Source organism: Marmota marmota, unplaced genomic scaffold (genome assembly GCF_001458135.2).
Source record: "Marmota marmota marmota unplaced genomic scaffold, marMar, whole genome shotgun sequence".
NCBI lineage: Eukaryota > Metazoa > Chordata > Mammalia > Rodentia > Sciuridae > Marmota > Marmota marmota.
This window is the reverse complement of record NW_026000001.1, coordinates 1747999-1759278: the sequence shown is the minus strand read 5'-3', so window position 1 is coordinate 1759278 and position 11280 is coordinate 1747999. Positions and strand designations below refer to the sequence as shown.

Here is an 11280-nt window from a genome sequence, read left to right as displayed (position 1 = left end):
GGGGGGCGGGGGTGGGGCTTTGGGAAGCCCACAGAAGTGCGACTGTGGATCCTTTCTTGGGCCGAGTCTTAGTCCATTTTCTGTTGCTATTAAAAAATACCTGAGGCTGGGTAATTTAAAAAGAGACTTTATTTAGGTCACCATTCTGCAGGTCCCAGAGCACTGGGTGGCTTCTGCTCAACTCTGCTGAGGTCTGAGCGTGTCAGTGGCGGAGGGGGAGCGGGAGATCACGTGGTGAGGCAGGAAGCCAGCGAGCTCTTCTGAACTGCCCGTCCTGGTGGGAACTAACCGGCTCTGTGAGACCAGGATTCATTCCTTCCCAGGGCAGAGCTGCCACTTCCATCTCGTCTCACACAGCCACATGGAGCCATGAATCTCTGGGGGACACACTCAAGCCATCTCCAACCCGTCAGAAGGGGCAGCTCCAGAGCCACCCCTTGCTGTCCCCAGTGGTCCAGGAACAGCACCAGTCATGCCCACCGCTCAGGGCACCCCAGCGCCTGCTCCTCCCTCCAGGCTGCTGCCCAATGCCCATGTCAAGAAGAGAGCTGGGACCCTCAGCTCCTTCTCCGCTGCCCCCTCTGCCTGTGCCTTCCTGGGCCCTCCCCCTCCAGATCAGATTCTGTCACTTCCCAATCTTCGGGGAGCGGGAGGGGCCGCGTCTTGAGGGGACTACACCAGAGTCACAGCTCTCTCTCTCATCTCCTTCTCTGATCAACTCTGAAAGCAGATGGGTTGACTGGATCCCCTCTGCCTGAGCCCAGAGCAGCGCATCGAGGGTCTGGTCACGTTGCAGTAGCAAACAGCTTCAGAAGGCAGCAATGTACAAGGCCAGGGGCATTTCTCAGTCATACCACGTGTCCATTACACATTAGCAGGGGCCCTCTCCATGCCATCTTCACTGGGGACCCAGGCTGGCAAAGTCACCACCATCTGAGACATCTCCAGTCTCACGGTGCGGGGTGGGTCAGAGCCGGGTTTCCTCGTACACAGTGCCCAGCTCGATAAGTGGCTGAAAGTCTCACTAAATGGTTGAGTCTAGCCTCAGACTTGCCATTCTTCGGCCTCAGCCTCTCCAGTCGCTGGAATTGCAGGCTGCACCTCAGCCCCTGGCAAGGGTGGGTGCACTTTTACACTTTTAACCTTTGACCTGCACATCCTGAATCCAAAGGCCTCGGTCTGGTAATTCGACTGCAGCCACTGCCCAGTTTCCCAGCCCCTGGGCGCTGCCTGGCGCTGCCCTCAGCTGCTCTGTGTCCCAGGCTCCCGGAGCTGTCCAGGCACCCGCCCTGATGCTGAAGCCAGCATGTTTTGACACCTTGAATGGCCCCAGAGCTCAGCCTCTGGACGTGGAATCTGCCTCAGGGCCCGTCACAGGGCACCAGGGCAGAAGATGGCAGCCAGGACACAAATGCCTCCCCTCCACCCTACAGTGACATTTCCTCGAAAGGCTCAACTCATTAGGATAAGTTTTCTTGGAAATGGAGGGAAGGCGGTTGGAGTCCCTAAGGACTCCTGTATGTGGGGTGTCCCCCGGGTTAATGGCAAGCTCTGGTCTTGGCCAAGAGCCTACCACGGCGTTGCTCCTCTGGCTGTTCTTGGGAGTGCTGTCCAGCTGGTCCCTCCTGCCCTTCCCTGCGCCTACCCCAGGCCTCTGCTTCGCCTGGCTCCTCTGCCCCTACGGACGCCCCTTCCCCAGTTACCAAGCTGGGTTCATCTTTTTTTTTAAATATTTATTTTTTAGTTGTAGTTGGACACAACACCTTTATTTCACTTGTTTATTTTTGTGTGGTGCTGAGGATGGAACCCAGTGCCTCACACGTGCTAGGCGAGCCACAACCCCAGCCCGTGGGTTCATCTTTTTGCTCCAGTCCTTCCTTCCACAAAGTGGACATGAGACGAGGTGGGAGACCCACTGGACCGTCCACTGTGATGGTTAATTTCATGTGTCAGCTTGGCTGTGCAACGGGATGCCCAGATAGCTGATTAAATGTGACTTTTGGGTGTGTCTGCGAGGGTGATTTTGGAGGAGACTGGCATCTGAATGGGTGGGCTGAAGCACAGCAGCAGCAGCCCTCTCCAAAGTGGGCACGCATTGTCCGACCCCCTGAGAGTCTGGGGAGAGCGCTCTGGCTCTAGGGCTTTGGTCTCCAGCTTGCAGATGGCCCATCGTGGAACTTCTTGGCCTCCATGATCCCATGAGCGTACCTTATAATAGACTTCTTCATATGCACGTGTGTGTACACAGAAGGCATTAAGAACATGCTGCTCCAGAATATGCCACTCTGGTGTACTGACTGTATTGAGTTAGACACTCAAAAGACAACAGGTACTGGATCATTCGGACCGTCCTTCCTTGACTTAAAAGCAGGAGGTGAAATTCCCACGTGAACGCTGCCCTCCCTCTACAGAAGGAAAACCTCATTCCCACCAGCAAGGATGCAAGGGAGATCCCCCGACAATCCTCATTAAACCCACCCCCCTCTCCCTAGCCTCTTCTCCATCCAGTTACCCACCTCCCAAGCCGCTCAGCCTCCTCCATTTTCACAATTAGCTACTCTTTGTCCAGCTCACACTCACGCTCCCACGCTAACCATGTCTTTGGTCTTCTCATCCCACGAAGCCTCCTGCGCCTTGGAAAGTTTGGATGAAGTCAATTTAACGCTCTCTCAGGCTGCTCTGGCTCCTGTTGATTGAGTTCCCAAAGGAGAGAGGGAACAAGATAGAGGTAAATTCCGGGGTCCCCTAGTTTCTAACAAGGAGAAGGGGTTCCCTGGCTGGGACCCAGCTTGCTCCAGGCTGCTGAAGCCGAGACTCCTGACAGAAGCCAGCAGGAGGGGAGGATGCTCAGCCCGGCCTGCTCCCAGACCTCTGGCGCCAGGTCCAGCTGAAGCCTAGCAAGAGTCTCTCCTTGTCTCCTTCCCTTCCAAAATTCAGGAGAAAACCTCTGGGTGAGCCAGGTCTTTGGGGAGAGCCCCCGCCGGAGTCTGTCAGGTCTGTTCTTGTTTCTGTTGCCCCTTCTCCTCCCAGAGATGGTCACTGCTTTCTCCAGTCTCTGTCCTTCCCGTCACTGGGAGTGAGGAGGAGGAGGACAGCTGGAACCCAGATGTGGGTCCTGTGCCTGTTACCTGAGCCCCCCTCGTGGCCAGGCAGGTCACGTCCCCTGTCAGGCCGGCCTCCGTGCAGACTTTCTGCCACTCCCGCGAAAACCAATCCGGACAACCTCTTCACCCGTCTTATTTTACATCTTATTTTACACCGAGAGCTTGGCTTTGTGACAGTGAGAATCTCCCGTCTGGCCTCTGCCAGGCAGGGGGACACAAGTCTTGGCTGGTGTGGGGCTGCCAGCAGAACACACAGGGAACAAAGGTCTGAGGGACACACAGCTCTTTCTTTGTTTGACTCCCTGGGAGTTTGTCCTGATAAGAGGCCCCAGGGAGGGCTTCCTCATCTCCACCCTCACTGTCCCATGTGGTCCACCTGGTGCCTCCGCGGGAGACCCACTGTTTCACAAACACTTTTCTCACCACCTGTGACAACCAAGGACTTTGCTTTCTTGCACAGCCGTTGGGAGTGGAGTCTGGGATCATGGAGGCTGGATCTCGTGCACCTGCTTTCGGGATACTTCTTGTGGCCATGCTACAGATTCTTTCTAAGCCTGGAAAGTTCCCTCCTGGTGTTTCTTTGAAAAGGCTTCTTGTGATGGGCAGCATCACCCCTGGAATAAAAGTCTCGAAGCTCCCGCTCGGCAGTGGCCTCAGCGGACCCTTTGAATGGGAAGGGCTTCTATATTGGGGGGAAACAATTTGTGCTGACAATGCAGCTCATGGGCAGAACACTTGCCTGGAGTGTGCAAGGCCCTGGGTTCCATCCCCAGCAAGAAACACTCACTGAGAGCTGCTTTCCAACAATAAAAAATTAAAAAAAAAAAAATCTTGAAAAAAAAAAGAAACACTCACTGGCAAGGGGTGTTCTTCCACCCATGATTACCCTGTAGTTATCCGACTGGCCAGATGATCTTGGGGGGAAATATCCCTAGAGAGGGAACAGATGGCCAAAAAATTTCTTAGGGCCTCTGTCTTTGTTTTGCTATAACAAAATACCTGAGGCAAGCTAACCTTATAAAATAAAGAGATTTATTTAGCTCACAGTGTGAGGTTCAAAGTTCAAATGCATGATGCAGGATGGGATGAGGGTCCCAGGGCAGATGACAGGAACATGTGAGAAAGGAAGGGATCACTTTTCAAAACAGGAAGCCAGAGAGTGGAGGCTTTCAAGAGGGCTTGACTTGGGCTGGGGATGTGGCTCAAGTGAGCGGTAGCGCCGCTCGCCTGGCATGCATGCTGCGGTTAGATCCTCAACACCACATAAACAAAGATGTTGAAACAAAGATGTTGTGTTCCCCGAAAGCTAAAAAAAAAAAAAAAGAGGGCTCGACTTGGAGGCCAGCTGCCAGTTTGGACTTCCCACTAAGCCCCACCTCTTAAAGGGCCCACCCCCCACCTAGGAAAGAAAGCTTAAAGCCTCTGCCTGCCAAAAAGCCAGAACTACCCTGTGGACTCTGAGAGGTTTGAAAGACCCTCCTCCCCTTCTCCATGGAACCCATAGATGAGCAACTTTAAGTTTAACTAACCCACCCCTTGTGGCCAGTAAAATTCTAAATTGTTTTTTGTAAGATTCACCCTCTTTCCTAGAGAAACATAGGTTCTGAGACAGAGTCTTAGGACTCCCTCGATTTAAATAAAACCATCATTTTCTGTCTTCCTGGAAACTCACCCACCAGGTAGCTCTACAAGGCCCAGTTAAGTTTCTCTCCAACCTGATCAGGCACCCACTCCTCCCTCAGCTCCTACCACAGGACAAGCCCAATTTCTTTCTTTTTTCTTTTTTTCTTTTTTTTTTTGTGGTGCTGGGGATTAGAACCCAGGGCCTTGTGCATATGAGAGGAAAGCACTTTACCAACTGAGCCATGTCCCCAGCCCTAACCCAGCCCAATTTCTATAACTTCAGTCCAAGATCAAAAATGCTCGGGGGCTGGGGATACAGCTCAGTTGGTAGAGTGCTTGCCTCGCATGCACAAGGCCCTGGGTTCAACCCCACATCACCACACACACACACACACACACACACACACACACACACACACACACGGTGCTCAGACGCAGTCGGTGACAACCTGCAAATGTGCGGGGGTGGGGGCTGGGGATCTAAGCTGACGCTCAGGGCTCCTGGCGCCCTCGTCGTGGGTCGGGGTGGGTGGGTGGCTCTTCCGGACTCCCTTCTGACAGATCAGATCAGTGAATGGTGGACTTAGGCACCTCTAGGTTTTGAAGAGCTGGAGCAGTCAGTGATTCCTCACTGGGGTCAGCACCAGGTCACAGTGACCTGCGCTCCTCTGGGAGGGTCACCAGGGAAACTTACAGAGTATTCTCAGGAGCCAGGCAAAGAAAGCGATGGGATTGCCGAGTGAGAAGCCGCTTCTCGTTGGTGCAGTTTCCAGGTTCCTCTTACTGTTCACAGGAGGCTTCGTAGGAATTTATTATACAGGTAAAGAAAGGGCCAGAGGGCCCCCCCCCCCATGTTTTTAAACAAGTCCCCAGGCTGTCAGCTCTCTTGCCAGTTCACAAGACCCATCCCGGCTCTTCCCGATGACAGGCCACCTATGACGAGCCCCACTAACCAGCCTCATCACCTGGGTCCCCATAACACTTAACATCCTGCTCCCCTGCCGCCCTCTGAGAGCCTGGCAGCTGGGGACATGGTACCCCGGTCACGGAGGCCTCTTGGATACCTGTCCTGACTTCCTTCTGGGTTGTATCAGCTCCTGAAGGTGGAATTTCCAGGGAAACCTAACAACTGGCTGGGCCATACTTTTGCCCCATGAAACATTGCAGGCATAATCCACTAGCTACAAAGCCATCGAACTGGAAGAAGGAAACACTGCCCCACTGACACGGCTCCAGATGTGTTTTGGTCTGCCACGGTGTTGACACAACCTGGGAATCCCGTGGTCCTCCTATTGCCAGTGGGCACACAATTGCTGCCCTATTACAAACTGCTATAGTCTGAACGTGTTCCCCCAAATCCACCCGATGGGAGGCATTTCAGTCGGTCACAGGGAGCACTGCCCTCTGACGAGCTCAGCAGTCTCTCAGAGTGAACTCCTCCCTGAGAGATTGGCTCTGAGTTAGTCAGCTTCCCATCACTATAACCAAATACCTGACATAATTAACTTAAAAAGAAAGTAGGTATATTTTGGCTCATGGATTTAGAGGTCCCAGTTCATGATCAGGAGGACCTGTTGCTTTAGGGCCTAAGGCAACGCAGCACATCAAAACAAGCGTACAGAGCAGAGCAAAAGCATTTACATCACGAGACAGGAAGCAACGAAAGAGGAAGGGGCCAGAATCCACAGTCCCCTTCAAGAGCATACCTCCGATGACCTGAGGGGCTCTCATATAGCCCCATGCTGCGCCTGTTTGGATTACTGTGGGCAAAGTGTCTAATCTGCACATTTTAGAGGGCAAGATATTCTCTCTCCGTCAGATGAATGAAGCCCGACGTTTGGTCGATGGATCTGTCCTGTGGGACGGAGGCCGGTCAGCCATTGGAGGAAACGCTCTCCCTTTGACCTCTGGTGTTGATTCTCACCTGTTCTTTTCTCCTTCTGCAACTGCTCAGCCGCTAGCCTGATCCTCCTCTCTGTGGCCACCAACTCGGCCTTTGTAAGCCTAGGGCAGTCGAGGATGTGGGAAAAGGAGTTCCGGGTGTGCCACCCCAACAGATGCCCCTCTGGCATCCTGAGTATTTGGAATTAGACTTGAAATACAGCAGGTGTGTGACTCTGTGACCTTCCTTTGCTTAAAAGCAAGGGATGAAATGCCCTTGTGAATAATGCTGCTATGGCTTGAATGCTGCTTGTCCTCATCAAAACTCCTGTTCAAACAAGCTCCAACATAATGGTATTGAGAGATGCAGGGGCCTTTAAGAGGTATTGGGTCATGGGGGTGGAACCATCATGGATTTTTTTTTTTCTTGCAGGGATGGGTCACTCCAGGACCACTTCCCACTCTGCAGGAAGCTGGCCACGATGCTGGTGCCATGCTCTTGGAATTTCAGGATTATGAACCTGAACAAACCTCTTTCCTTTATAAGTTAGTCTCAGGTGTTCTGTTGTAGCAACAGAAACGGACAGAGGACAGTGCCATTCTCATCAAGGACAGAATACGGAGGCCAAGGAAAATCTGTACAAACCAACCTTATTAAACTAACCCTATCTTCATGGACACTTTACTCAATTAACTGCCCTAGCCCAAGCCACTGGGCCATCACATTTTCTGCTATTTGTCTCAGTATACAGGTGTTCAACACTAGCTGTGTTTCGGGGTTCCTGAACGCTTTCCTCCTATTGATCTCTCAGGGTAATTCTCAGTGCCAGCCAAAGGTCAGAGGAAAAAATTCTGCCTCCCTACAGCAGCTTACTAGCTCTACTCCTCTGGAGAAGCTGGACTGGGGCACTAGTGTGGCTTGTTGCCCAGGATGCACCAAAGTCCCAAGTCCCCAGGAAGTGAGGCGAGCCCCCCACAGGAGGGAGGCCCCCACCAGCCCAGCCGAGGGGGACAACACCCACAGCTGTCGAGTCCCTTCAGCTCTCATGTCCTGGAGGGTCACTCTAGCATGCACCTGCGGGACTAGAAATCACATCCATGAACTTCCCCCTCACTAGACCGTGGCGTCCTCTGGACGATGGCTGTGAGTTTAGCAGAGGCCCCTGTTTACTTTCATTTCCTGTCTTTCTTGCTTCCTGTTTCAGTGAACTGCCTGGGTTGCAGGCTCCAGGAAGAAACTCTGGGCCTTGGATGCAAGTTTCTCCAGTCTGTACCTTTCCCAGCCCGACAAGCGAGGGTCCCAGAGCCCTCTGCCCAAAAAACAACGCTCACGCTGCAGCATCTGTCGTGGAAATTTTATTGGTCTCAAGGGAGCAAGCAGCCCGCCTCTGGGAGGGCCCAGCAGCCCTCACTGCAGCCTCACTGTTTGCCATTGCCATTGATGGGGCGGTTGACGTGGTCCGGGGAGGCCAGGAAAGCCTTGAGCTTGGGCCGGGCGCTCAGGCGCGCCACGTAGGCCGAGAGCAGGGGGAAGGCGTCCAGGCAGCTGGGAGCCAGCACCTGGTGGATCAGCAGCAAGTCCAGCAGGTTGTAGTCAGCAAAGGAGATCTGCGGGGAAGGTGGGTCTCAGCTGGTGGGAGCAGGACGGAGGCAGAGAGCGGAGCCCACCCCCCAGGACTACCCCACTGGGCTGTGTGAATGGTTCTGCCGGTTTCCATTCACAAGGAGGGGGTGTCCCAGAAGGGCCAGATCCTCACCTGGTCCCCAATGATGAAGGCCTTGCCTCCCTGGTTCTGGGACAGTAGGTTCTCAAAAGGCTTCAGGTGGCCGGGCAGTGCCTTCAAGTAGTTCTCCTTGCCAGCCTCCTGGCAGGAGGAAGTCCGGGCTGCGATCATCCTCCACACCCGCACCCAAGCCCCTGCTGCCCCCAAGATGCACCCCCTCTGCTGCCCACGGTGGGCAGGCCAGAGACGGGAGCCTGGCTGCTCCCCAGGTTACTCCAAGTGCCTCCAGTTCAGCTAATTCTCCACTCTGTTCACCTTCCTCTCCCCACTGGGATCTGCAAAGGCTGCCCAGCTGGCTTCCCTGGAGGTTTCTTCTAGATCTCCCAAGCAGACACAGCCTGCTTAGAACTGCCCACAGGAGAGCCCAAGGCCTTCAGGACCTGGCCTGCTGTCCCCCACCTCTGTCTCCTCATGCTCCAGCTCCACACCCAGGCCACACACACACACTGGTGAGTGCCTGCCTGCTCCCGGCCTCTGCTAAACTGGTCCTGATGCTCCAGATCTGCATGCCTTGCCCATCAAAACTGCCAGCATCTCCTTCCAGAAACCGGCAACAGATCCTCCTCCTCAGGCTGCTCCAGGAAGCCCCGGCCCAGCAGAGGCCAGGGGACCCATGTCTTGCCAGAGGCTTCCTGGGCTTGCACTCTGCCACCGCTACTGTTACTAGTCTGGCTCATCCCTGGCAATGAGGATGAGGGTTGTCTTGCCCATGAAGGTCCCTGGGCCCCAGCACTGAGCCTGACCCAGCCTCGGCACTCTGACTGGCATAGGGATCAACCAGAACCACATGAGGGTGGGGGGTCAGGACAGAAGAAGCCCCTTTCTTCCTTTACTCCCAGTGCCCAGGCTCACGTAGTTGGTGTAGATGAGGGTGACATATTTGCAGCGAAGATCCTCCACGCCATCATTCACCATGTCCACTAAGGCTGCCTCCCGCTGGTCCTTCCCATAGAGCCCTGGGGGGTCAGGGGAGCAGACAGCATGAGTGGCGCCTGATCAACACAGGCATGTGGCTCTCGGTGGGCCTCGGCTTGGGAGGGGAAGGGGACACAGATGGAGGCACAGTTGAGCCTAACACACTGCAGGTGCTCAGAGCTCCTGAGAGGCAGCCTGGCCCAGGGCAAGGAGGGAGGTGGGCCTGGGCAGCCCCCTGGGCAAAGGGCACAGCTTCTGCATGTCTCAACTGCATCCACTCCAGACTGGGAGGCCACACATGGTCCTCAGGACTCACCCAAGGAGCGGCCCAGGTGACGCAAGATGGCATTGGACTGGTACAGGTTGAGGTCCCCGTCCTGGAACTTGGGCAGCTGCCCATACACCTGGGGGATGACATGATTCCGTGAGGGCCACCAAGCCTGGCTGCCACTTGCCCTAGTTGCAGCCCCTCTAAGGCCCAGCTCATGCTCCCACAGAGGTATGGTCACTCACACAGGAGGCCTTGAGAGAGCCCTGCTGCCAGGTATCCAGAGTCACCACCTCCTCCTTCCAGCTCTGGCCCTGGTCAGCCAGCAGCATGCGCATGGCCTCGCATCGCCCTGGGTGGGGGTCAGGACGGGGTGGGTGGGTTGAGGGACAGCCCAGAGACCCAGCCTCAGGGGAACCAGAGGAAGGAGCGAGGGGAGGGGTCACTGGAAAGGAGACTCCAATTGATTCACAGAATACGGGGGAGAGACCTGGGCATGGCAAAGGAGACCAGGCCTTGCAGCCACATGGAGAGGCAAGGGTGGGTGGGGCCTCTTGCAGGTGGGCAAGGGGCCAGGGGCTGCAGATACCACCCTGTACCTCCCATCCCTGCGGCCGAAGACTCCTACCTCGAACCGGGAAGTAGACAATGGTGTAGGGCGGCACTAGAGCGGGCAGAGAAGACAGTTAGATCCCTGCGTGTCTTGTGGGGCGGGTGCACTCCGTCCGCTCCAGTGGGGACTTGGGCGGAGAGTGCACCCGCCCCCTCCCCAGGGCCAGTCCCTGCTCTGGGCCCCCTGAGAGCTCCCAGCTCCGCGCTGGGGACGCCCTGAGACCCCTGAGTCCCACTCGGGGCACTGGGTGGGAGCTGCCCGGTGCTGGGAGCTCCGAGTCCCCGGGTAGCCCGGGCCCCGCGCCAACAGCATCCTGGGAGCCCTTGGAGACTAGACGATGCGGACTCACTGGCTGCTGCGCGGTCAGCGGAGCGGGACCGACACTGAGTGCGTGGACGACGGCGGCGGAGCTCGGCGCAGGCCCAGTGGCAGCCGAGCCTTATAAGGGGCGTCTCGCCCCGCTCCGCCCCTGCTGCTGAGTCACCGCGCTGGCCGCTGAGTCCTGACCAGCGGCGGCCCCCGGCTCGTCCCGTCCCCGCCCGCTGGACGCGAGTCAGCCGCGTTTGCGGGTCACATGTTCCCTGCTGGGCCTCGTGAGTCCAGGCGCCCGTGGGATGGGGTCCCCACCAGGCACAAAGAAACCCAGACAGGACTCAGCTGAGCCTGGAGCACTCGGGAGAGCACCTCTCGATTCTTTCTCTTCCACATCCCCGTCCACAGCCCACCCAGAGCAGAGACGGGGGTCGGGGGAGGCGCTCGGTACCAGACCACGATAGATGGGTGTGGAAGGCGGAGCCTCATTTCCTCATGGCAGGCGGCCAGGGCCCTCGGTGCAGCTGCGCTTGGGGAAGGGCTGGGAGGAGACAGACCCTGCACCCACCTGCGCCTGCACGTGTGGCCCACAAAGTCCCGCTGGGGCTTCCGCAAGCTCAGAGGGACTCCAAGAGCTGCTAATGGGCAGCCATCCCCCTGTGCCAACTGGTGAGGGGACAGAGGGTGAGCCCTCTGGAAAAGGCCCACCCAGAGGTGGCACAAGTAGGGACAGGCACTGTTTGGGAGCAGAGGTAAAATTCTGCCCAGGAAGGGCTGGGC

The 11280-nt window shown here is 56.2% G+C and overlaps 1 protein-coding gene and 1 long non-coding RNA gene across 3 annotated transcripts in view; one reads left to right on the top strand and one right to left on the bottom strand.

Moving 5' to 3' along the window:
• The window catches only part of LOC125618075, an 8428-nt gene extending 1142 nt beyond the window's left edge, over positions 1-7286 (top strand). The window contains exon 2 of the long non-coding RNA XR_007349298.1: positions 7042-7286. This is a non-coding gene — a long non-coding RNA (uncharacterized LOC125618075). The remainder of the gene's footprint in view (positions 1-7041) is intronic.
• A 662-nt stretch (positions 7287-7948) lies between these two features.
• On the bottom strand, positions 7949-10866 carry Gstp1 (glutathione S-transferase pi 1). 2 transcript variants are annotated; one of them, XM_048807753.1, is made up of 7 exons: positions 10861-10866; positions 10204-10239; positions 9821-9927; positions 9624-9711; positions 9245-9348; positions 8366-8473; positions 7949-8216 (listed from the first exon to the last, which is right to left on the bottom strand). In XM_048807753.1, coding segments are annotated over exons 1-7 (633 nt in total). In that variant the 5' UTR covers positions 10862-10866; the 3' UTR covers positions 7949-8027. The 2 variants fall into 2 exon arrangements, with proteins under 2 accessions (XP_048663710.1, XP_015358714.1); XM_015503228.2 differs by lacking the exon at positions 10861-10866 and adding an exon at positions 10538-10626.
• Between the last annotated feature and the right edge of the window lie 414 nt (positions 10867-11280).